The sequence below is a fragment of the Oncorhynchus keta genome, chromosome 34 (genome assembly GCF_023373465.1).
Source record: "Oncorhynchus keta strain PuntledgeMale-10-30-2019 chromosome 34, Oket_V2, whole genome shotgun sequence".
In the NCBI taxonomy this organism is placed as follows: domain Eukaryota; kingdom Metazoa; phylum Chordata; class Actinopteri; order Salmoniformes; family Salmonidae; genus Oncorhynchus; species Oncorhynchus keta.
The window spans coordinates 59,447,407-59,474,465 of NC_068454.1; the positions used below are offsets into that span (position 1 = coordinate 59,447,407).

Here is a 27,059-nt window from a genome sequence, read left to right on the forward strand (position 1 = left end):
ACACTCCAAAAAGCAAGTCCTGCAGGCTCTAGTTTAGTCTAATCTTGATTATTGCCCAGTCATGTGGTTCAGTGCTGCAAGGAAAGACCTAGTTAAGCTGCAGCTGGCCCAGAACAGAGCAGCACATTTTGCTCTTATTTGTAATCAGAGGGCTGATAAAAAATACTATGCATTCCAGTCTCTCTTGGCTAAGAGTTGAAGAGAGACTGACTTTATCACTTTTTATTTTTATAAGAAACATTCATGTGTTGAAAATCCCAAATTGATTGCATAGTCAACTTACACACAGACATGCCACCAGGGGTCTTTTCACAGTCCCCAAATCCAGAACAAATTCAAGAAAGCGTACAGTATTATATAGAGCCCTAATCGCATGGAACTTCCATCTCATATTGCTCAAATAAAGGCAAACGTGGTTTCAAAAAACAGATAAAGCAACACCTCGCGGCACAACTCCTCTCCCCTATTCGACCTAGATAGTTTGTGAGTAGGCATTGATATGTAGGCTACCTGTGCCTTTTAAAAAGGTTTTATGTAGTTCTGTCCTTGAGCTGTTCTTGTCTATTGATGTTCTGTATTATGTCATTCTGTATTATGTTTCATGTTTTGTGTGGACCCCAGGAAGAGTAGCTTCTGCTTTTGCAACAGCTAATGGAGATCCTAATGAAATACCAAATCCCAAAATACCTGAAGATCACTGACGTCATGAGTTGACCTCGTATTTTTCACTTCCCAGCTGTCTTGAAAGCACCATATGTCGGTCGTGTGAACTATTCCTTCACCTCATCTTTTATAACAGCTTTGGTCTGGCAGACGGTAACATGACAACCAGAATGTCAACAAACATGGCACCACACATAGCTGGCAAATAGCTTAGCATTAGCTTATTATAATCAGTACAACTTTCAACAAATATTTTACACACATCATATGTGTCGATTACAATCTACACAAGAATCGGAATGCATGATTTGTCACCAGTACCTGAACATGTGAATACATACATACATACATACATACATACATACATACATACATACATACATACATACATACATACATACATACATACATACATACATACATACATACATACATACATACATACATACATACATACATACATACATACATACATACATACATACATACATACATACATACATTTTGGAACAGTGAGTGCATAATGACATGACGCCCATGAAAAACTCACACTGGGGCCTGTTAGAGATATTTGGATCTCACTTGTGAAAAGGTTAACGATTGCAAGCATACCCATAACATGATGAAGTCACCAAAATGCTTGAAAATATGGAGAGTGGTACTCAGTAATGTGTTGTATTGGATTTGCCCCAAACATAACACTTTGTATTCAGGACAAAAAGTGAATTGCGTTGCCACATTTTTTTGCAATATTACTTTAGTGCCTTGTTACAAAAAGGATGCATGTTTTAGAATATTTTTCTCTGTCAATTAGGTTAGTATTGTGGAGTAACTACAATGTTGTTGATCCATCCTCAGTTTTCTCCTATCACAGCCATTAATCTGTGAATGTTTTAAAGTCACCATTGGCCTCATGGTGAAATGGAGCTATTTTCTTCCTCTCCTGCAACTGAGTTAGTAAGGACACCTGTATCTTTGTAGTGACTGGGTGTATTGATACACCATCCAGAGTCTAATTAATATCTTCACCATGGTCAAAGGGATATTCAATCTCTCCTTTTTTTTTACCCATCTAAGAATAATTACCCTTCTTTGCAAAGCATTGGAAAAGCTTCCTGGGTTTTTTTGGTTGAGTCTGTGCTTGAAATTCACTGCTTAACTAAGGGACCTTACAGATAATTGTATGTGTGGGGGTACAGAGATGAGGTTGTCATTCAAAAGTCATGTTAAACACTATTATTGCACTCAGAGTGAGTCCATGCATGTGACTTGTTAAGTACATTTTTACAACTGAACTTATTTAGGCTTGGGGTTGAATACATTTTCAAAGAATGTGTTTATTTATATAAAAAAGGACTATAAGAACTGATTTACAATAACAACATCTTAGAATGAAAACATCGCAAACGTGTGTCACGTTCTGACCTTTATTTCCTTTGTTTTGTATTTATTTAGTATGGTCAGGGCGTGAGTTGGGTGGGCAGTCTATGTTTGTTTTTCTAGGTTTTGAGTATTTCTACGTTTCGGCCTAGTATGGTTCTCAATCAGAGGCAGGTGTCATTAGTTGTCTCTGATTGAGAATCATACTTAGGTAGCCTGGGTTTCACTGTGTGTTTGTGGGTGATTGTTCCTGTCTCTGTGTTTGCACCAGATAGGACTGTTTTTGGTTTTCGCACATTTATTGTTTTGTTAGTTATTTCATGTATAGTTCCTTCATTAAAGAACATGAATAACCACACATTTTGGTCCGCCTCTACTTCACCACAGGAAAACCCTTACAGAATCACCCACCAACCAAGGACCAAGCGGCGTGGTAAACAGAGGCAACAGCAGCAGCAGGAGAAGCGACAGGTGCAGCAGGAGCAGCAGCAGCAACAGCAGCAGCAGGAGAAGCGACAGGTGCAGCAGGAGCAACAGCAGTAGCAGCAAAGGCAGCAGCAGGAGAAGCAACAGTAGTGGGAGAGGCTGCACTATTTGGAGAGATGGACTTGGGAGGAGATGCTTGACGGGAAAGGACCCTGGGCAGAGCCAGGGGAATATTGCCCGCCCAAAGCCGAGCTGGAGGCAGCGAAGGCAGAGAGGCGGCATTATGAGGAGCTAAGACGGCAGAGCGTCTGGAAGCCCGAGAGGCACCCGCAAAAATTTCTTGGGGGGGGGCACAGGGAGAGTGTGGCAGAGTCAGGAGCCAGACCTGAGCCAACTCCCCCTGTTTACTGTAAGGAGCCATGGATGTTATCGGAGCTGTCGGCGAAGCTGAGGGCTGAGTCTGAGAGGGTCGAGGAATTATTGGACAGAATGGAGGAGAGTGAACGGATGGGAGATGAGGAGACACTCGCGGAGGTGTTAATAGAATTGGGGGAGTGTGAAGAGAGAGAGCAGTTGATTTGGCGTAGTATGCAAGGCATTCGCCCTGAGGTGTGTGTCCCCAGCCCGGTACCACCAGTGCCGGCACCCCGCACCAGGCTGTCTCTCCGTCCCATCAACACAGGTGTTCCCGCCTGTCCGGCGCTGCCTGAGCTCCCGCCCCTCAGTCCAGAGGCGCCAGAGCCCCTCAGTCCAGAAGCGCCAGAGCCCCTCAGTCCAGCACTGCTAGAGCCTTCCTCTCCAGCGCCGTCTGAGCTACCCGTCTGCCCAGAGCCGTCTGAGCTACCCGTCTGCCCAGAGCCGTCTGAGCTACCCGTCTGCCCAGAGCCGTCTGAGCTACCCGTCTGCCCAGAGCCGTCTGAGCTACCCGTCTGCCCAGAGCCGCCAGTGCCGCCAGTCTGCCCAGCGCCGCCAGTACCGCCAGTCTGCCCAGCGCCGCCAGTCTGCCCAGCGCCGCCAGTCTGCCCAGCGCCGTCTGAGCTACCCGTCTGCCCAGAGCCGTCTGAGCTACCCGTCTGCCCAGAGCCGTCTGAGCTACCCGTCTGCCCAGAGCCGTCTGAGCTACCCGTCTGCCCAGAGCCGTCTGAGCTACCCGTCTGCCCAGAGCCGTCTGAGCTACCCGTCTGCCCAGAGCCGTCTGAGCTACCCGTCTGCCCAGCGCCGCCAGCGCCGCCAGCGCCGCCAGTCTGCCCAGCGCCGCCAGCGCCGCCAGTCTGCCCAGCGTCGCAAGCGCCGCCAGTCTGCCCAGCGCCACCAGTGCCGCCAGTCTGCCCAGCGCCAGAGCCCCTCAGCCCAGAGCCCCTCAGCCAAGAGGCGCCAGAGCCCCTGCCCCTCTGTCCCGAGCTGCCGCCCCTCTGTCTCGAGCTGCCGCCCCTCTGTCCAGTGGGGTCATTGAGAGGGGTTGCCATGGTTAGAGAGCCAAGGAGGCAGACAATGAGGCGGACTAAGACAATGGTGAAGTGGGGTCGACGTCCCGCGCCAGAGCCGCCACCGCGGACAGACGCCCACCCAGACCCTTCCCTATAGGTCAAGGTTTTACGGCCGGAGTCTGCACCTTTGGGGTACTGTCACGTTCTGACCTTTATTTCCTTTGTTTTGTATTTTAGTATGGTCAGGGCGTGAGTTGGGTGGGCAGTCTGTTTGTTTTTCTAGGTTTTGGGTATTTCTATGTTTCGGCCTAGTATGGTTCTCAATCAGAGGCAGGTGTCATTAGTTGTCTCTGATTGAGAATCATACTTAGGTAGCCTGGGTTTCACTGTGTGTTTGTGGGTGATTGTTCCTGTCTCTGTGTTTGCACCAGATAGGACTGTTTTTGGTTTTCGCACATTTATTGTTTTGTTAGTTATTTCATGTCTAGTTCCTTCATTAAAGAACATGAATAACCACCACGTTGCATTTTGGTCCGCCTCTACTTCACCACAGGAAAACCCTTACAACGTGCAAACTAGAAAATGTTTTTTTTTTAAATAAAATGTACAAAATATAAAATAAAAGAAGAACATGCTATACAACATGATACAAAACATGTACAAGACTGAGGTTGCAGTGAGAAAGACATCAATGAGATTGCATCTTCTCCACAGAGTCCAAAGGAAATGTAGAAGAATAGGGGGGAAATTAAAGGCAATAAGTTAATAAGATGGTTTTATTGCAGGCAGGTCCTCAGAATTTGCAGCAGAAGCCACAGCCCTTGTTGTGACAGCAGTTGCAGCACCAACGGCACAGGGAGAGGTGGCTCTGACGCTTGAACCTGAAATGCTCCTGTATCCCGGCCAAGAAAAGAATATGAAGAAAAAGAGGGAAAAGGCACATGGTAAGTATTTTTGTCCAAGTCTCCACTTCACAACCACAGCACAGTTCGCCCTAAAGCCCTCTCTAACGGCTCACAATCAAATGATAACAGGTAGCACAAGTAGGTTAATTCAATTCTGCAGGGCAAACGCAACCACTTCGATTTTAATTTGCTAAAGGTAATTAGCTTAATTTATTTATTCAATTGAACGTACCGGCAGACGCATGGACTCACCGCCCGGCTGTTGATGTTCCCCAACTGGACTGTCAATGCTTCCAACCTCCTCCGTTAGCACCTGCAAAGACATTAGGCACAAATTAGTCATGAACATCCTCTAAAATCGATGCAGATATATTTGTTGTGGGTTGGTGTTATAAAATTAGACATAACTCGGAGAAAGGAACAGCAGTGCTTTCAAGGATGAACATACATGCAAGGACGAGTACCACTGCAACTGCAACACTGAATGTCTTCATTTTCGGTTTTGTTAGGAAGTTTATAGCCTATTTAAAAGTCCTGTTGAAATCAGTTGGAATTGATATGACAGCCCTTGAAGAAAATCAGAACTCTTACATTTTCCCATAAAGAGACGCTCTCCAATGCACAATTTTACATGCAATAGATGAGCCCCAAGTTAGTTGATGGTCCTTTTGGTGTCCGTGGTTGAGGGACTTCTCTGTCTTGTGTTGAGACTGCGGTACACCGGTATTCATACACACTTTGGCCACTGTTTTTCAAACCTGCCACTTGACCCGATTTCCTCTAGGTAACACAGCCACATATTCAAAACACCTTACCCATTTTGACAATGGATTCCACACCGGTGGGAGAAATCAATTGACAAATATCACAGCCAATCACACCACTGTAAGTGATACTTTGAAACACTATCATTCCACTATTACTGCAGATATATTATTGACATTTTCAGTATAGTACAATGCAAAAATGTAAGAAAACAAATCCTATGTGTGGCACCTTTCATTCAGTTGTTTCAAGTGTTATTAGTAATAAAAGAATATGATAGTATTATGTGGCAGGTATTATGTAGTATCAGACCTAATGAAAGAGGAAATATTTTAAAAGGTCTAGATAGGATACATAATAGTGATTCACGCATTCATTGTTAGCCAAATGTATTTTTGAAGTTGAGAAGAAAAACGAGACTCATTTGAATGTGTAGGCACATTCCAGTGTGGCTCAGTTGGTAGAGCATGTTGCTTGCAACGCCAGAGTTGTGGGTTTGATTCCCAAGGGGGACAAATACAAGAAAGAAAAAAAATAATGAGGTTAATACACTTACAGTAAGTTGCTCTGGATAAGAGGGCACCTTTAAAATAATAATACAATGATGCATTTAATGATATGCTGCTATTATCACATTTCAGAAACACAAAATTATACTGTGAAAATTGTAAGCCTCTGAATGCATAATTTGCATCCTCAAAATGGTCTGTGATAAGTGGTTAATAGCCTAATAACAATTAATTGCATGTGCTCTCCAGGGCTCAACTTGTTTAACACTATACTACTACATTTGAATCCATTCAATAATTATTTAATTGGCTGTGCCCAACTTGTCCCTGTAAGTGAAATAACATGTTGTGTGGAACCCTGAGCCCATCTGTCTTGTATATAGAGAACCTTTCGCCATCGCTTGTTGACTTTGGGTGACAAGAACATCAATGTCAACAAATATAACCACAAATGACTACTCATTGGAATCCACCCAGCTAGCTTAATTTGTTGAGTAGTAGTGAAAGTGGGGGTGAGGGAGGAACTTTCTGCTATGACACCAGTTGCCAGCACTATCTTTGTGAACCTTCTGGTCAAACAGAGCTCGGCTCCAGTGGGGCGAACAAAGAGACACAGTCACCTAGACAGGCGCCAGTCCACCACTCGCTCCTCCTGGGACGGGACATTGGCCCCATGTTTCCCCCCTCTGTCATCCTAACTACCTCTGTCTCCCCCCTCCTCTCTCTCACCACCTCACATGCACTTTATTTGTCTGGGAACTTGACACAAAATGTCCCAAAAATTAAGTTAAGAACAATATTTACTATTGAAATAGCCAACCGCCCCAAAATAACTATTCTCAGTTTTCTTCCGACCCCCCCACCTTCTCCAGACCAGCCTGTCGTCTTTTCGATTTCTGTTGCTAATTTGTTCATGTAGAACTGGGTTACTATCAGCTCATTATTGAGAACAACTCTGTCCAACTCGTCCCCTATTTGCTGTGACATTCTCTGCCTCATGGGGCAGTGTGGAGCACTGACTGTTTTAGTAGGCTGTACGAACAAGTCAGACCTAGTTCATACAGTAGATAGGATTTTCAAAGTGCATATCCTAATGCCAATTCCAGTCCCCTTTTTCTAAGAGTAATATGGACTACACTGAGTGTACAAAACAATTAAGAACACCTTCCTAATATTGAGTTGCTAATTGTCTGGGCATGAACTCTACAAGGTGTCGAAAGTGTTTCACAGGAATGTTGGCCCATGTTGACTCTAATGCTTCCCACAATTGTGTCAAGTTGGCTGGATGACCTTTGGGTGGTGGACCATTCTTGATACACACGTGAAACTGTTGAGCTTGAAAATTCCAGCAGCGGTGCAGTTCTTGACACAAACCAGTGTGCCTGGCAGCTATTACCACACCTCGTTCAAAGGCATTTAAATATTTTATCTTTCCCATTCACCCTCTGAATGGCAGACATTCACAATCCATGTCTCAATTGTCTCATGGCTTTAAAAAAAAAAAACATTTGACCTGTGTCATCCGCGTCATCTACACTGATTGAAATGGGTTTAACAAGTGAAATCAATAAGGGATCCTAGCTTTCACCGGGACTCACCTGGTCAGTCTATGTCATGGAATGTGTGCCATTCAGATTAAATATCCCTATTTTGACATACAGTCCCTTCAGAAAGTTTCTCATACTTGTTCCAAATTGTGTTGTGTTACTGTCTGAATTCAAAATGGATTAAAAATATTGTTTTCACTCACCCATCTACACACAATACCCCATAATTACGAAGTGAAAACATGAAATATTAGCAAATGTATTGAAAATTAAATACAGAAATATCTCATTTGCATAAGTATTCACACCCTTGAGTCAGTATACTTTGTAGAAGCACCTTTGACAGCGATTACAGCTGTGAGTCCCTAAGTCCCTAAGAGCTTTCCACACCTGGATTGTGCAGCATTTGCCCATTATCATTTTCAAAATTCTTCGAGCTCTGTCAAATTGTTTGTTGATCATTGCTAGACAACCATTTTCAGGTTTTGCCATAGATTTTCAAGTAGATTTAAGTCAAACTGTAACTCGGCCACTCAGGAACATTCACTGTCTTCTTGGTAAGCAACACCTGTGTAGATTTGGCCTTGTGTTTTAGGTTATTGTCCTGGTGAAATCATTAATTCCCCAGTGTCTGGTGGAAAGGAGACTGAACCATGGTTTCCTCTAGGATTTTACCTGTGCTTAGCTCCATTCCGTTTATTTTTTATCCTGAAAAATTCCCCAGTCTTTAATGATTACAAGCATACCCATAACACGATGCAGCCACCAATATGCTTGAAATTATGGAAAGTGGTACTCAGTAATGTGTTGTATTGGATTTGCGCCAAACATAACACTTCGTATTCAGTACAAAAAGTGAATTGCTTTGCCACATTTTTTGCAGTATTACTTTTGTGCCTTGTTGCAAACAGGATGCATGTTTTGGAATATTTTTATTCTGTACAGGCTTCCAACTTTTCCCTCTGTCAATTAGGTTAGTATTGTGGAAATACTGCAATGTTGTTGACCATCCTCAGTTTTCTACTATCACAGCCATTAAACTATATAACTGTTTTAAAGTCAAATCGCTGAGCTGTTTCCATCCTATCTTTGTAGTGACTGAGTGTTTTGACACACCATCCAGAATCTAATTAATAACTTCAACATGCTCAAAGGGATATTCAATGTGTGCTTTTTTTTTACCCTTAAACCAATAGGTGTCCTTCTTTGCTAGGCACTGGAAAACCTCCCTGGTCTTTATGGTTGAATCTGTGCTTGAAATTCACTGCTCGACTGAGGGACCTTACAGCTAATTGTATGTGTGGGGTACTGAAATTAGGTAGTCAATCAAAAATCTGGTTTATTAACCCATAACAGTCTAAGCCCTTTCAAAACTATATGGAATTGTTTTAAGAAGGTCATGACAAGAATCATTTGGCTATTTTATTTTAAGACTCCTTGAAGTATCCCAAAAACATATAAAAAACTATTTTATGGAAGGAAGTGTTGTGCCATATTGTTATTAGCCCATACAAACACCATGAATAACAGATTCACTACATGGGACAACAGATAATCCCGAAAAATACATCTAAAGGAAGTTGGTTCTGAAGTGTCTGTCCTATATCCGAGAGATATAAGAAAAATCAGGAAGCATATATATACAGTTGAAGTCAGAAGTTTACATACACCTTAGCCAAATACATTTAAACTCAGTTTTTCACAATTCCTGGCATTTAATCCTAGTAATAATGCCCTGTCGTAGGTCAGTTAGGATCACCACTTTATTATAAGAATGTGAAATGTCAGAATAATAGCAGAGAGAATGATTAATTTCAGCTTTTATTTCTTTCATTACATTCCCAGTGGGTTAGAAGTTTACATACACTCAATTAGTATTTGGTAGCATTGCCTTCAAATTGTTCAACTTGGGTCAAGCATTTTGGGTACCCATTTTGAGTAGCCTTCACAATAAGGTGGGTGAATGTTGGCCCATTCCTCCTGACAGAGCTGGTATAACTGAGTCGGGTTTTTAGGCCTCCTTGCTCGCCCACGCTTTTTCAGTTCTGCCCACAAATGTTCTATTGGATTGAGGTCAGGGTTTTGTGATGGCCACTCCAATACTTTGACTTTGTTGTCCTTAAGCCATTTTGCCACAACTTTGGAAGTATGCTTGGGGTCATTGTCCATTTGGAAGACCCATTTGCGACCAAGATTTAACTGATTTCTTGAGATGTTGCTTCATAATATCCCCATAATTTTCCTACCTCATGATGCCATCTATTTTGTGAAGTCCACCAGTCCCTCCTGCAGCAAAGCACCCCCACAACATGATGCTGCCACCCCCGTGCTTCACGGTTGGAATGGTGTTCTTCGGCTTGTAAGCCTCCCCTTTTTCCTCCAAACACAGCGATGTTCATTATGGCCAAACAGTTCTATTTTTGTTTCATCAGACCAGAGGACATTTCTCCAAAAAGTGTGATCTTTGTCCCCATGTGCAGTTGCAAACCGTAGTCTGGCTTTTTTATGTCGATTTTGGAGCAGTGGCTTCTTCCTTGCTGAGCGGCCTTTCAGGTTATGTCGATATAGGACTCGTTTGGATATAGATAGTTTTGTACCTATTTCCTCCAGCATCTTCACAAAGTCCTTTAGTGTTGTTCTGGGATTGATTTGCACTTTTCGCACCAAAGTACATTAATCTCTAGGAGACAGAATGTGTCTCCTTCCTGAGCGGTATGACGGCTGCATAGTCCCATGGTGTTTATACTTGCGTACTATTGTTTGTACAGATGAACGTGGTACCTTCAGGCATTTGGAAATTGCTCTCAAGAATGAACCAGACTTGTGGAGGTCTACCATTTTTTTCTGAGGTCTTGGCTGATTTCTTTTGATTTTCCCATGATGTCAAGCAAAGAGGCACTGAGTTTGAAGGTAGGCCTTGAAATAGATCCACAGGTACAGCTCCAATTGACACAAATTATGTTAATTAGCCTATGACATCATTTTCTGTAATTTTCCAAGCTGTTTAAAGGCACAGTCAACTTAGTGTATGTAAACTTCTGACCCACTTGAATTGTGATACAGTGAATTATAAGTTAAATAATCTGTCTGTAAACAATTGTTGGAAAAACTACTTGTGTCATGTACAAAGTAGATGTCCTAACCAACTTGCCAAACTATAGTTTGTTTAGAACAAATGTGTGGAGTGGTTGAAAAACAAGTTTTATTGACTCCACCCTAAGTGTATGTAAACTTCCGACTTCAACTGTCTATTTTTTTTACATGTATTTAATCCCTTATTTTTGCCACTAAACAGTCTCCATATATATAGTATGTCTGGTACCTGGGGACCTTCAGACAAGTCATGTGAAGCCTGTGGGCATCCTCACCTTTCCATAGAGGTCATATTAGCCCAAACGGTTCAGAGACTACAGACAGAAGTTGGCAGATTGGCTGTACCGATTTCAGACAAGTCCCAAGACACTTGTGGGGGTTGTAGGGCAAAATTGAAGACACCATTGTGTTCGTGAGACTCTCGTCTTTCCATAGATGGGTCTTAATAGTTTGAAGGCTAAACCTTTTGCTACAAAGGACTTGGTAAGAAGACCAATTTTTGGGATGTCTCATGGTCTGACAAACACTGCTGTAGCTCTGTCACCTTTTACCACAGATGCGGAAGTGTGAAATCGGCAGATTTAGTGGATTTTTAAAAATGTATTTCACGTTTATTTAACCAGGTAGGCTAGTTGAGAACAAGTTCTCATTTACAACTGCAACCTGGCCAAGATAAAGCACAGCAGTTTGACACATACAACAACACAGTGTTACACATGGAATAAACAAACATACAATAATACAGTAGAAAAAAGCAAAGTCTATATGCAGTGTGTGCAAATGAGGTGAGATAGGGGAGGTAAGGCAATAAATTGGCCATGGTGGCGATGTAATTACAATATAGCAATGAAACACTGGATTGGTAGATGTGCAGAAGATGAATGTGCAAGTAGCGATACTGGGGTGCAAAGGAGCAAGATAAATAAATAAATACAGTATGGGGATGGGGTAGTTGGATGGGCTGTTTACAGATGGGCTATGTACAGGTGCAGTGATCTGTGTGATGCTCTGACAGCTGGTGCTTAAAGCTAGTGAGGGAGATATGAGCTTCCAGCTTCAGTGATTTTGGCAGTTCGTTCCAGTCATTGGCAGCAGAGAACTGAAAGGAAAGGTGGCCAAAGGAGGAATTGACTTTAGGGGTGACAAGTGAGGTATACCTGCTGGAGCGCGTGCTACGGGTGGGTGCTGCTATGGTGACCAGTGAGCTGAGATAAGGTGGGGCTTTACCTAGCAGAGACTTGAAGCGAAGGCCAGCTAACGAGAGCATACAGGTCGCAGTGGTGGGTGGTATATGGGGCTTGGGTGACAAAACGGATGACACAGTGATAGACTGCATCCAATTTGTTGAGTAGAGTGTTGGAGGCTATTTTATAAATGACATCGCCGAAGTCGAGGATCGGTAGGATGGTCAGTTTTACAAGGGTATGTCTGGCAGCATGAGTGAAGGATGCTTTGTTGCGAAATAGGAAGCCGATTCTAGATTTAATTTTGGATTGGAGATCCTTAATGTGAGTCTGGAAGGAGAGTTTACAGCCAGCCAGACACCTAGGTATTTGTAGTTGTTCACGTATTCTAAGTCAGAGCCGTCCAGAGTAGTGATGCTAGACAGGCGTGCAGATGCGGGCAGTGATCGGTTGAAGAGCATGCATTTAGTTTAACTTGTATTTAAGAGCAGTTGGAGGCCACGGAAGGAGAGTTGTATGGCATTGAAGCTCGTCTGGAGGGTTGTTAACACAGTGTCCAAAGAAGGGCCAGAAGTATACAGAATGGTGTCGTCTGTGTAGAGGTGGATCAGAGACTCACCAGCAGCAAGCGAGACATCATTGATGTGTACAGAGAAGAGAGTCTTGAGATGCATCCAAAAAACAGATATCTCTAGCTTTAAACTGACAGATTTGTATGGGGATGTTTTTAACACTATTATTGCACACAGAGTCCATGCAACTTATTATGTGACTTGTTAAGCACATATTTACTACTGGATTTATTTAGGCTTGCCATAATAAAGGGGTTGAATACTTATTACCTCAAGACGTTTCAGCTTTTTGTTTTTTTTTATCAATGGGTAAAAATGTCTAAACATTATTCCACTTTGACATTATGGGGTATTGTGTAGGCCAGTGACACAAAATCTCAATTTAATCCATTTTAAATTCGAGCTGTAACACAACAAATGTGGAAAAGGTCAAGTGGTGAAGGCACTGTAGACTCCATTCCCAGACCTCAGGGCAAAAACTACTACGTGGCTCATTTGAATAAGCCTCTGGCTGTCAGGCCCGAACATTTGGCCACAGGAAACACATCTATAACACATTCATCATTCATAAGCAACCACGTTTGTTATTCAAAGAATGTGTGTTTTATTTTTTTTAAGTGTCACAATAAGAAGTGATTTTATAAATCATTATTTTAGTTACAAAAACAACATCTCAGAAAGAAAACATTGCAACATGTACAAACTAGAAAATGTACCAAAAGAAATGTACTAAATGTACATAATAGAAATTATTATTTCAATTAGCTGTCTTCTTCCTGTGTCACTAGGCTATATATAGAACATGATACAAAACATTTATGTACAAGACTGAGGTTGCAGTGAGAAAGACATCAATGAGATAGCATCTTCTCCACAGAGTCCAAAGGAAATGTAGAAGAATAGGGGGGAAATTAAAGGCAATAAGTTAATAAGATGGTTTTATTGCAGGCAGGTCCTCAGAATTTGCAGCAGAAGCCACAGCCCTTGTTGTGACAGCAGTTGCAGCACCAACGGCACAGGGAGAGGTGGCTCTGACGCTTGAACCTGAAATGATCCTGTATCCCGGCCAAGAAAAGAATATGAAGAAAAAGAGGGAAAAGGCACATGGTAAGTATTTTTGTCCAAGTCTCCACTTCACAACCACAGCACAGTTCGCCCTAAAGCCCTCTAACGGCTCACGATCAAATGGTTAACAGCTAGCGCTACTGGTCTAATTCTATTCCGATGGTGAAACGCAACCACTTAGATGTTAATTTGCTAAAGGTAATTAGCTTAATTCATTCATTCAATTGAACGTACCGGCAGACGCATGGACTCGCCGCCCGGCTGTTGATGTTCCCCAACTGGACTGTCAATGCTTCCAACCTCCTCCGTTAGCACCTGCAAAGACATTAGGCACAAATGAGTCATGACCAACCTCTAAAATTGATGCACACATTTTTGTTGTAGGTTGGTATTGGAGAATGAGACATACCTCGGAGAAAGGAACAGCGGTGCTTTCAAGGATGAACATACATGCAAGGACGAGTACCACTGCAACTGCAACACTGAAGGCCTTCATTCTCGGTTTTGTTAGGAAGATTATAGCCTATTTAAAAGTCTGGTTGAAATCAGTTGAAATTGAAGTGACAGTTTATGAAGAAGATCAGAACTCTTCAATTTTCCCAAAAAGCGACGCTCTCCAGCGCACAATTTTCAATGCACTAAGACGAGTCCAAATTTGATTGATTGTTCTTTTGGTGTCAGTGGATGAGGGACTTCTCTGTCATGTGGTGAGACTGCGGTGCACTGGTATTTATACACACTTTGGCCACTATTGTGCAATCCTACCCCCCTCCTCCTCCTCCTCCTCCTCCTTTGGACAATGGAGCGCAATCCCGTCACATATTACCTAATCCACTTTCCCGCTTTCAAAAATGGAATTTGTACGTCTAGGCCTATTGGTCTACATAGTGACATTTCATCGTTTTTTTGTCATTCCTTTAGGGTGGATAACTGAAAATTGCCATAGTCTAATAGCATAGACTATTAATTAAACATTTAAGCAGGCCTACTTCTTAAAAAAAAGTGATAATTTATTTTCTCAGTAGAAATCTGAAAGAATTGTGGAAATTACCCAACAGCAGGAGTCATGGACGAACAGTTACTAGAAGTGCATGGCTGGCTGCACAGCCCTTTGTCTGACCTGGGAAATCCCTCCAGATGAGGGAGTGAGCCATTACAGTATCCATTCCTCTGTATAAAGGACGTAATTATAACCCTTCCAATGGAGTAATTAGCCCTCCTTTTGCCACGCTTTCATTTGACTTATAATGTGGTGTAATGTGAGGAACCTGCAGTCTAACAGAATAAAAATTAATTTGAAAGAAGAGGAGCAGTAAAACAGTAGGAAGGAAAAGAGATGTGCAAATAGAGCATTCAGGGTGTTTCACGTCTTATTAGAAAAATTACAATATGACAATAATATGTGACACGCATTCTGTCGTGTTTATCAGACCTAATAAAAAATACAATATTTCAAAAGGTCAGGCAGACTATATAATAGCGATTCACATTTCAATGGTTTCATAAAGGAATTTTTGAAGTTTCATTTCATTTGTATTTTTTTTGTGTAGGCTATAACAATGGCACATTTAATATCCTGCTATGCTGCTACGCTGAGTGAACAAAACATTATGAACACCGTCCTAATTCGTCGGGGGAATGGACTCTAAACAAGATGTCGAAAGCGTTCCACAGAAATCCTGGCCCATGTTGACTCCAAAACTTCCCACAGTTGTGTCAAGTTGGCTGGATGTCATTTGGGTGTTAAACCATTCTTGATACACACAGGAAACTGTTGAACATGAAAAACCGAGCATCATTGCAGTCCTTGAGACAAACAGGTGTTCCTGGCACCTATTACCATACCCCGTTCAAATGAACTTTTTTGTCTTGCTCATTCACCTTCTGAATGGCACACATTCACAATTCATATCTCAATTGTTTTAAAGTTTAATAATCCTGCTTTAATCTGTCTCCTCCCTTTCATCTACACTGATTGAAGTGGATTTAACAAGTGGTGACATCAAGAAGGGATCATAGCTTTGGAAATAGCAGGTGTTCTTAATGTTTTGTACACTCAGTGTATATCACATTTCATGCACACAAAATTATACTGTAAATTGTAAGCCTCTGAATGGATCATTTGCATTTACAAAGAGTCTGTGATGAGTTGATAAGTGATTAATAGCCTAATAATAATTAATTGGATGTTCACTCAATGACTGATGGATATTATATCATTATAATATTACATTTTAATTCTTTCACAAAGTATTTTATTGGCTGTGCCCAACTTGTCTCTTTAAAGGGATACTTCAGGAGTTTTACAATGAGGCCCTTTATCTACTTAAAATTGCACAGAGACATAAAAATGGTATCCACAAGTTAATCTGACTCTGGGGAAGTAGATAAAGGACCTTATTGCCAAAATCCCAAAGTATTAAGTGAAATTACATGTTGTGGGGAACCCTGGGTCAGTCTGTCTTGAATATAGATAACTCTTTGCCATCGCTTGTTGACTTTGGGTGACCGGAACATCAGTGTCAACAAATATAACCACAAATGACTACTCATTGGAATCCACCCAGCTAGCTTAATTTGTTGAGTAGTAGTGAAAGTGGGGGTGAGGGAGGAGGTTTTTGCCAGTGTCACCAGTTGCCAGCACTATCTTTGTGAATATTCTGGTCAAACAGAACTCAGCTCCAGTGGGGCGGGCGAACACAGAGACACAGTCAGCTAGACAGGCGCCAGTCCACCACCCGCTCCTCCTGGGCCGGGGCGTTGGCATTGTTTCCCCCCTCTGTCATCATAATTACCTTTGTCTCCCCCCTCCCCCAGCTCACCACCTCACATGCACTTTATTTGTTCTGGCACTTGACCCAACATTTCCCCCAAATTAAGTTGAGAAAAATAATATTTACTACTGAAATTTCTTCCGACCCCCCACCTTCTCCAGACCAGCCAGAAAACCTGTCGTCTTGCGCGATTGCTGTGGCTAATTTGTTCGTGGAGAACTGGGTCACTATTAGCTCATTATTGTGGGAAGAAAGTCAACAGTATGCTAGTGAACTCTAGTAGCGTTTAGTATTCAAAGACCCTACCCTGTACCTGACTATAGCAACTATGTTCAATTAGTTCTCCTTTTGCTGTGACATTATCTGCCACACGGGGCAGTGTTGAGCCCTGACTATTTTAGTGAAATGTACGAGCAAGCCAGACACAGTTAGTACAGGGGTCAGGATTTTCCCAGTGCAGATACTGTACTACTGCCAATCTTCTTTGGAAATTCCAGTCTCCTTTTAGCAGAGTAATATGGACCAAGATAAATGTTCAATTGAGAAATGGACCATCTTGGTTCCCTTGCCTTGCAGGACCTACCAGAGAAAAACTGAAATATCCACATAAGCAATGCAGATAACTTGTCTTGTAGGTCCCCCTGAGCACATGACTTGCCCTTCTTGCCACTGATTGGCTGCTCAGTCTCTTGTTGTAAATAAGAAAAGATGTCTCCTGTAGTGCTTACTGTAGAGCCAGATGAGAGTCTGTGGAGAATAGTGGTACTGGGGGGAGTGTGAATCACTAAAGCTCTTCTGCCTTGCACTCTTGACAGGCTGAGGTCATGGACAATGACCGTTATTGAAATGCAATTTCTTAAGGTAGAGAACATCTCAGCACAAAAAGGAGGGACAGTCAGGCCATGTTTTCTAACTCTTGAGTACAAAAGCGTATGGAGGGCTGTGGAATTGGTTGGAGTCAGCCATGCATGTTATTTACTAGCCAGCAACTCTGCATTGTAATTATAAAGACCTCCCGTTCAAATTCTCCTCGATGAACTGAGGACAGTTGTGCTGTGTAGTGCATACAGGAATAAAAATAGTAGAGGGAGCTAGTGAAAGAAAAGCGAATCTCAGGTATGATATGAAACGCACCCAGACCGTTTCAAACAAATAACCATATGAGGATTCATAGTTCTACTCATACACTATAGAATAACAAATATGTGACACAACTATTGTAATAACACTGCTATATTTATTACAACATTACTACATTTATTACAATATTGCAATATGGAACCATTGTAGTTATATGCCTGGATGACATCCCACTGGGCACAAACGTCAGTTCAACGTCCAGTTTTGATTTACATTCATAAAGTGAAATCAACAAAAAAATGTCACCCTGTAATTGGATTGAGGTTAAAAGTTGAGTGGGATAAAAAGCTAAATTCCCTGACGTGGATGACTTTTTGCGAATCCAATCAGTTTTCCACGTTGATTCAACATCCACACGTTATAAAAAAAGGAAAAAGAAAGAAAGACATTTGTTTGGTAAAAACAGCAGGATATTATGTCAGCCTTGGCGACATACTGAAAAACTACAATAGTTAAATATCCCTATTTTGTCATATCTAATGAGACCATGTTGAATCTTAATTAACATGGCACCTATGTTGACATTTTTAAGGCTTATTATGTGAGTGCCCGATGTACCATAACTTAAGCCCTGTACGGCTGCTACTCTTTGAATAAGCCGGTTGTCTGCATCTGTCTGTTTGAGTACCATCCTAACAGTGGGGAAAGAAAGAGAAAGACTATGTCTCAATCTGAGGTACATGGGATCAGAGATCAACCACTTCAAACAGAACAGGGGGAACACAGGCGCCTGGCTGGCTGGCTGTGTGTGTTTGACTGGCGGCTGTCAGACTGGCCCGAGAGACATGCACAGGGAGAGGGAGGGAGGGGGGATCGTGTGGCAGAGAAGGAGGGAAAATAAGATGCATCAGTATTAATAAGGATCATGGTGATTTTGCAGCAGCATCTGTCCATCTCTGAGTGTTGACTGAAGGGCCTGTGCAAATTTAAATAAATACAGGGATTCATAGCTATGAAGAATTTACTGGTGATAAGATATTGGGGTTACTTGTTAAAGTCATTGGATTGTTCATATGAAGATGTAAATAGAGAGAAAACAAGACAAATGTGAAACGTCTAACATTAAGTGACTTTTGCGCTAAATATGTCATTTATTTTATGTGCAGTACATCTGACTATGTAAATAATTATATACTGACATGCTGTATGACTGATATGCTGTATGATAATTTATTCATAATTCACCAAATAATAATTAAGAATAGTCACCAAAAAAAATGATACTTCGAAATTGTTCACGTTTTTTTCATCTTCTGGCGCCAGTGGAAAAAGGGGAAGGCAGCCGCCAGGAAAGTTAAGGGAGAACCTGTTTGTTATCTGAGCTGAGGTCTTGATACTCTGTTTGTGGAGATGGAGGCCCTTAGGATGAAGATCCTGGTCATTCTGGGGTTAACTGTTACTGTGTTCTCTGAACCAGCTGGCGACAAAGTCGCCTGTATATGAGCCAGGGATGGGGAACAGTTTCCTGTCCTCTGTGGCTTTTGTACGTGTCACGGAGGCACGCCTCTCTGCGAAGAGATACACTGTTATACGTTGTGCAACAACCCTTACACACCACCAGGACACTGCTGTGGAGAATGTAACCAAAGTCCTCAACAACGGCCAGTCAGAGGGGTTGGGTTAAATGTGGAAGACACATTTCAGTTGAATGCGTTCAGTTGTACAATTGACTAGGTATCCCCCTTTCATTCCCTGACCCAAGAGGCTCTTGCTGGAACTGCATCTGCAATGAAGGCTCAGTGATTTGTGTGACGACGAGGGAGTGCCCCAATGCTCCAAAGGTGGAGAGCGAATTCAAAAAGAACATTCTCTTCAGCAACGGCCGGTCCATCGCTGACCCCGAAGACTCCTGCTGAGTGTTCCACTGGCATTATGGCGCACACTGGTGTACAATGGTGACACCGTGTCCCACTGCTGCTGCAGCGAGTGTAACTGTTCGTACACCTACACCGACCGACCGTATGTACACCTCCAACAGTGTCCCCAACAACAGCCAGTCCACCCACGCCCCCAAACATCCGTTACATGTACAGTACCAGTCAAAAGTTTGGACACACCTACTCATTCATGGGTTTTTCTTTATTTTCCTTTCTACATTGTAGAATAATAGTGCAGACATCAACACTATGAATGAACACATATGGAATCATGTAGTAACCAAAAAAGTGTTAAATAAATCAAAATTTAGTTTCTTCAAAGTAGCCACCCTTTGCCTTGATGAAGGCTTTGCACACTCTTGGCATTCTCTCAACCAGCTTTATGAGGAATGCTTTTCCAACGGTCTTGAAGGAATCCTTAAAGGTGTGTTTTGGGTCATTGTCCCACTAAGAGCAAAGCAAATGGGATGGCATATCGCTGCAGAATGCAGTGGTAGCCATGCTGGTTAAGTGTGCCTTGAATTCTAAATGAATCACTGACAGTGTCACCAGTAAAGCACCCCCACACCATTACACCTCCTCCTCCATGCTTCACGGTGGGAACCATACATACGGAGATCATCCGTTCACCTACTCTGCGTCTCACAAAGACACAGCGGTTGCAGCCAAAAATATCAAATTTGGACTCATCAGACCAAAGGACAGATCTCCACCGGTCTAAAGTCCATTGCTGGTGTTTCTTGGCCCATCAAGTCTCTTCTTATTATTGGTGTCCTTTAGTAGTGGTTTCTTTGAGGCAATTCGACCATGAAGGCCTGATTCACACAGTCTCCTCTGAACAGTTTACGTTGAGATGTGTCTGTTACTTGAACTCTGTGAAGCATTTATTTGGGCTGCAATTTCTGAGGCTGGTAACTCTAATGAACTTATCCTCTGCAGCAGCGGTAACTCTGGGTCTTCATTTCCTGTGGTGGTCCTCATGAGAGCCAGTTCCATCATAGTGCTTGATGGTTTTTGCGACTGCACTTGAAGAAACTTTCAAAGTTCTTGAAATGTTCCGTATTGACAAACCTTTATGCCTTAAAGTAATAATGGACTGTCATTTCTCTTTGTTTATTTGAGCGGCTCTTGCAGAAATATGGATATGGTCTTTTACCAAATAGGGTATCTTCTGTATACCATCCCTACCTTGTCACAACACAACTGATTGTCTCATACGCATTAAGATATTCCACAAATTCACTTTTAACAAAGCACACCTCTTAGTTGAAATGCATTCCAGGTGACTACCTCATGAAACTGGTTGAGAAAATGCCAAGAGTGTGCAAAGCTGACATCAAGGCAAAGGATGGTTACATGTGCAATGGGAAGCGTCGGCTGGAGTGGAGTTAAAGCTTGCCGTAAAAGCACTCTTGGCATGATGAATTTACTGTGTTAAATGAGGCCTCACCTCCTGGTTACACTAGTGACCATATCCCCTGTGCATCCCGCAAAGGCGAAGGTGTTGCTAACATTTACGATAGCAAATTTCAATTTACAAAAAAAAAATGTTTTTGTCTTTTGAGCTTCTAGTCATGAAATCTATGCAGCCTACTCAATCACTTTTTACAGCTACTGTTTACAGGCCTCCTGGGCCATATACAGCGTTCCTCGCTGAGTTCCCTGAATTCCTATCGGACCTTGTAGTCATAGCAGATAATATTCACATTTTTTGGTGACTTTAATATTCACATGGAAAAGTCCACAGACCAACTCCAAAAGGCTTTTGGAGCCATTATCGACTCAGTGGGTTTTGTCCAACATGTTTCTGGACCTACTCACTGCCACAGTCATACTCTGGACCTAGTTTGTCCCATGGAATACATGTTGTGGATCTTAATGTGTTTCCTCATAATCCTGGACTATCGGACCACCATTTTATTAAATTTGCAATCGCAACATATAATCTGCTCAGACCCCAACCAAGGAGCATCAAAAGTCATGCTATAAATTCTCAGACAACCCAAAGATTCCTTGATGCCCTTCCAGACTCCCTCTGGCTACCCAAGGACGTCAGAGGACAAAAATCAGTTAACCACCTAACTGAGGAACTCAATTTAACCTTGCGCAATACCCTAGATACAGTTGCACCCCTAAAAATGAAAAACATTTATCATAAGAAACTAGCTCACTGGTATATAGAAAATACCTGAGCTCTGAAGCAAGCTTCCAGAAAATTGGAATGGAAATGGCGCCACACTAACACTAAGTCTTCCGACTAGCTTGGAAAGACAGTACCGTGCAGAATCGAAGAGCCCTCACTGCTGTTCGATCATCCTATTTTTCCAACTTAATTGAGGAAAATAAGAACAATCCCGAAATTTATTTTTGATACTGTCGCAAAGCTAACTATAAAGCAGCATTCCCCAAGAGAGGATGGCTTTCACTTCAGCAGTAATAAATTCATGAACTTCTTTGAGGAAAAGATTATGATCATTAGAAAGCAAATTACAGACTCCTCTTTAAATCTGCGTATTCCTCCAAAGCTCAGTTGTCCTGAGTCTGCACAACTCTGCCAGGACCTAGGATCAAGGGAGACAGTCAAGTGTTTTAGTACTATATCTCTTTGCACAATGATGAAAATAATCATGGCCTCTAAACCCTCAAGCTGCATACTGGACCCTATTCCAACTAAACTACTGAAAGAGCTGCTTCCTGTGCTTGGCCCTCCTATGTTGAACATAATAAACGGCTCTCTATCCACCGGATGTGTACCAAACTCACTAAAAGTGGCAGTAATAAAGACTCTCTTGAAAAAGCCAAACCTTGACCCAGAAAATATATAAAACTAATCGGCCTATATCGAATCTTCCATTCCTCTCAAAACTTTTAGAAAAAGCTGTTGCGCAGCAACTCACTGCCTTCCTGAAGTCAAACAATGTATACAAAATGCTTCAGTCTGGTTCCAGACCCCATCAAAGCACTGAGACAGCACTTGTGAAGGTGGTAAATAACCTTTTAATGGTGTCAGACCGAGGCTCTGCATCTGTCCTCGTGCTCCTAGACCTTAGTGCTGCTTTTGATACCATCAATCATCACATTCTTCTGGAGAGATTGGAAACCCGAATTGGTCAACACGGACACGTTCTGGCCTGGTTTAGATCTTATCTGTTGGAAAGATATCAGTTTGTCTCTGTGAATGGTTTGTCCTCTGACAAATCAACTGTAAATGTTGGTGTTCCTCAAGGTTCCGTTTTAGGACCACTATTGTTTTCACTATATATTTTGGGGATGTCATTCGAAAACATAATGTTAACTTTCACTGCTATGCGGATGACACACAGCTGTACATTTCAATGAAACACGGTGAAGCCACAAAATTGCCCTTGCTAGAAGCCTGTGTTTCAGACATAAGTAAGTGGATGGCTGCAAACTTTCTACTTTTAAACTCGGACAAAACAGAGAATCTAGTTCTAGGTCCCAAGAAACAAAGAGATCTTCTGTTGAATCTGACAATTAATCTTGATGGTTGTACAGTCGTCTCAAATTAAACTGTGAAGGACCTCAGCATTACTCTGGACCCTGATCTCTCTTTTGACGAACATATCAAGACTGTTTCAAGGACAGCTTTTTTCCATCTACGTAACATTGCAAAAATCTGAAACTTTCTGTCCAAAAATTTTGCAGAAAAATGAATCCATGCTTTTGTTACTTCTAGGTTAGACTAGTGCAATGCTCTACTTTCCGGCTACCCGGATAAAGCACTAAATAAACTTCAGTTAGTGCTAAATACGCCTGCTAGAATCCTGACTAGAACCACATTTTTTAAATCATATTATTCCAGTGCTAGCCTCTCTACACTGGCTTCCTGTTAAGGCAAGGGCTGATTTCAAGGTTTTACTGCGAACCTACAAAGCATTACATGAGCTTGCTCCTACCTATCTTTCTGATGTGGTCCTGGTTTACATACCTACACATACGCTACGGTCACAAGACGCAGGCCTCCTAATTGTCCCTAGAATTTCCAAGCAAACAGCTGGAGACAGGGCTTTCTCCTATAGAGCTCCATTTTTATGGAATGGTCTGCCTCCCCATGTGAGGGACACAGACTCGGTCTCAACCTTTAACTCTTTACTGAAGACTCATCTCTTCAGTGGGTCCTATGATTGAGTGTAGTCTGGCCCAGGAGTGTGAAGGTGAACGGAAAGGCTCTGGAGCAACGAAGCACTCTTGCTGTCTCTGCCTGGCCGGTTCCCCTCTCCACTGGGATTCTCTGCCTCTAACCCTATCACAGGGGCTGAGTCACTGGCCTACTGGTGCTCTTCCATGCCGTCCCTAGGAGGGGTGTGTCACTTGAGTGGGTTGAGTCACTGACTGGTCTACCTGTCTACCTGCCTTGGTTTGTGCCGTGGCGGAGATCTTTGTGGGCTATACTCGGTCTTGTCTCAGGATGGTAAGTTGGTGGATGAAGATATCCCTCTAGTGGTGTGGGGGCCGTGCTTTGGCAAAGTGGGTGGGGTTGTATCCTGCCTGATTGGCCCTGTCCGGGGGTATCATCGGATGGGGCCACAGTGTCTTCTGAACCCTCCAGTCTCAGCCTCCAGTATTTATTCTGCAGTAGTTTATGTGTCGGGGGGCTAGTGTCAGTCTGTTATATCTGGAGTATTTCTCCTGTCTTATCCAGTGTCCTGTGTGAATTTAAGTATGCTCTCTCTAATTCTTTCTTTCTCTCTCTCTCTCTCTCTGAGAACCTGAGCCCTAGGACCATGCCTCAGGACTACCTTGCATGATGACTCCTTGCTGTCCCCAGTCCACCTGGCCGTGCTGCTGCTACAGTTTGTACCTGTTCACCAGACGTGCTACATGTCCCAGACCTGCTGTTTTCAACTTTCTAGAGACAGCAGGAGCAGTAGAGATACTCTCAATGATCGGCTATGGAAAGCCAACTGACACTTACTCCTGAGGTGCTGACTTGTTGCATTCTCGACAACTACTGTGATTATTATTATTTGACCATGCTGGTCCTTTTTGAACATTTGAACATCTTGGCCATATTCTGTTATAATCTCCACCCGGCACAGCCAGAAGAGGCCTGGCCACCCCTCATACCCTGGTTCCTCTCTAGTTTTCTTCCTAGGTTTTGGCCTTTCTAGGGAGTTTTTCCTAGCCACCGTGCTTCTACATCTGCATTGCTTGCTGTTTGGGGTTTTAGGTTGGGTTTCTGTACAGCACTTTTGAGAAATCAGCTGATGTAAGAAGGGCTATATAAATACATTTGATTTGCTGCCATTGGACTCTGGAGCGGTGGAAACGCGTTCTCTGGAGTGATGAATCACGCTTTAACATCAGGCAGTCCGACAGACAAATCTGGGTTTGGTGAATGCCAGGAAAACGCTACCTGCCCCAATGCATAGTGCCAACTGTAAAGTTGGCTAGGCCCCTTAGTTCCAGTGAAGGGAAATCTTAACGCTACAGCATACTACATTTTAGATGATTCTTCGCTTCCAACTTTGTGGCAACAGTTTGGGGAAGCCCCTTTCCTGTTTCAGCATGACAATGCCCCCTGTGCACAAAGCGAGGTCCATACATAAATGGCTTGTCGAAATCGGTATGGAAGAACTTGACTGGCCTGCACAGAGCCCTGACCTCAACCCTATCGAACACCTTTCGGATGAATTGGAATGCTGACTGCGAACCAGGCCTAGTCGCCCAACATCAGTGCCCGACCTCACTAATGCTCTTGTGGCTGAATGGAAGCAAGTCCCCGCAGCAACGTTCCAACATTTACAAGAAAGCCTTCCCAGAATAGTGGTGTCTCTAATAGCAGCAAAGGGGGGACCAACTCCATATTAATACCCATGATTATGGAATGAGGTGTTCACATACTTATGGCCATGTAGTTTACTTTTGTATTTTGTGTTTTCAAACGACAAAATACTACACATTTTTGGGGGGTAATATAAGTCTTATGGCAGTGAATTAGTGCACAAGCTTGAAAGAAAGTTGATGCACATGGATGCACTTCCAGAGCGAGAATAACACAGCGAATTTGGTCCAAAAGGGGGCTAGTGAACTGGACTTTGAAAGCAGACACACTATATTATTATTGCCACACTATCACTACACTCACTTGGAGTCTTGTGTCTCGACATTCATTCAAACACCTTTGCACCTCAGATATCATCACGCTCATGGTCACAGCATCTCATTTCTGACACAAATGCAGAGAATTTGTAGCAATACAAAGCTAAGAGGACTAACAACTGTGTCAATTGTCTGGGCTATTGGTAATGTTCATAGCATGTTAACCAAGGGTCACAGTTTGTTTTATAACTATACTGAACTAACATATCAACGCAACATGTTAAGTGTTGGTCCCATGTTTCATGAGCTGGAAAAAAAACAAGCACAGAGCTTATTTCTCTCAAATATTTACATATGTTTACATCCTCATTAGTGAGTATTTCTTTTTTGCTAAGCTGATTAAAGAGCATGATCATTGCACAGGTGCACCTTGTGCTGGGGACAATAAAAGACCACTAAAATGTGTAGTTTGGTCACACAACACAATGCCACAGATGTCAAGTTGAGGGAGCGTGCAATTGGCATGCTGACTGCAGGAATAGCCACCAGGGCTGTTGCCAGAGAATCTGTTAATTTCTCTACCATAAGCCACCTCTAACATAATTTTAGAGGATTTGGCAGTACGTCCAACCGGTCTCACAACTGCAGACCACGTGCAACCACGCCATCCCAGGACCTCCACATCTGGCTTCTTCGCCTGCGGGATCGCCTGAGACGAGCCATTTATGTCTGTAATAAAGGGAAAAACGTATTCTGATTGGCTGGGCCTGGCTGCCAAGTGGGTGGGCCTGGTTCCCAAGTGGCTGCGCCCATGCCCAGTCATATGAAATCCATAGATTAGAGCCTAGTGAAGTAATTTCAATTGACTGATTTCCTTATATGAACTGTAAGTCAGTAAAATCCTTGAAATTGTTGCATGTTGAGTTTATATTTTAGTACAGTATAATTAAGGAGGGTACTTGCAAATGTATTTACTATATTTTAAAAATGTGTGTATTTTGTATTTTAATTAAATACATTTTGGCAACAGTATTTTTTTTGTATATTTTGGTATTTTGGGAATTTTGTATTTTTATGAATTTTTGCCCATCTCTGTCCCCAAATCCTTTGTGAAATACCACCTGAAAGAGGGGCCCAGGCAGGAGTTGTCTCAATGCCTACGGGTTGTCCATCGACACAGAATGAAACACACACGTGTGGATGTGACACCACACACCTGCTGCAGAACATAGTTCAATAATAGGATCATCTTACTACCAGATTTTTGTATTTATTTCAGAAAAATAAAATTAGCAACCATCTGTTGCAGCTTATAATGTGGATGGCTCTTTCTACCTTTACCGTGATCATTATTCATGGCTGGGGCTCAGATCGGTTTGTGCTCGTCTACTCCATTGCTGTCAGTGTCAAACATGTTTGCTTTGGCCTGACAATTCCAAAAGGAGTTGGCGAGAACAGAAACAGACTGGCACCCAGGCTACATTATTCACCCATGTGCCTTCAATGTCTTATTAACCATCATTAATTCTATTCAACCTTGGTTATTAATATACCATTTTAGTAGGCATGCCTTTATCCTTATGATCTTGATTTTAATCCAAAGTAAATTGATAATTATGAATACATTAGTAGGGGAAAAGACAATGAGCCAGAACACATGCTGACAAGG

General features: G+C 42.5%; 1 protein-coding gene across 3 annotated transcripts; it reads right to left on the reverse strand.

Moving 5' to 3' along the window:
* Positions 1 to 4,559: 4,559 nt before the first annotated feature.
* LOC118366532 (hepcidin) lies at positions 4,560 to 14,258 on the reverse strand. 3 transcript variants are annotated; one of them, XM_052494169.1, is made up of 3 exons: positions 13,946 to 14,258; positions 5,034 to 5,114; positions 4,560 to 4,788 (listed from the first exon to the last, which is right to left on the reverse strand). In XM_052494169.1, the coding sequence occupies exons 1-3, from the start codon at positions 14,030 to 14,032 to the stop codon at positions 4,690 to 4,692; spliced, it is 267 nt and encodes an 88-aa protein (XP_052350129.1). In that variant the 5' UTR covers positions 14,033 to 14,258; the 3' UTR covers positions 4,560 to 4,689. The 3 variants fall into 3 exon arrangements, with proteins under 3 accessions (XP_052350129.1, XP_052350130.1, XP_035605043.1); XM_052494170.1 differs by lacking the exon at positions 5,034 to 5,114 and adding an exon at positions 13,771 to 13,851 and having other exon boundaries at positions 13,946 to 14,255; XM_035749150.2 differs by lacking the exons at positions 4,560 to 4,788; positions 5,034 to 5,114 and adding exons at positions 13,052 to 13,526; positions 13,771 to 13,851 and having other exon boundaries at positions 13,946 to 14,251.
* Positions 14,259 to 27,059: the final 12,801 nt, after the last annotated feature.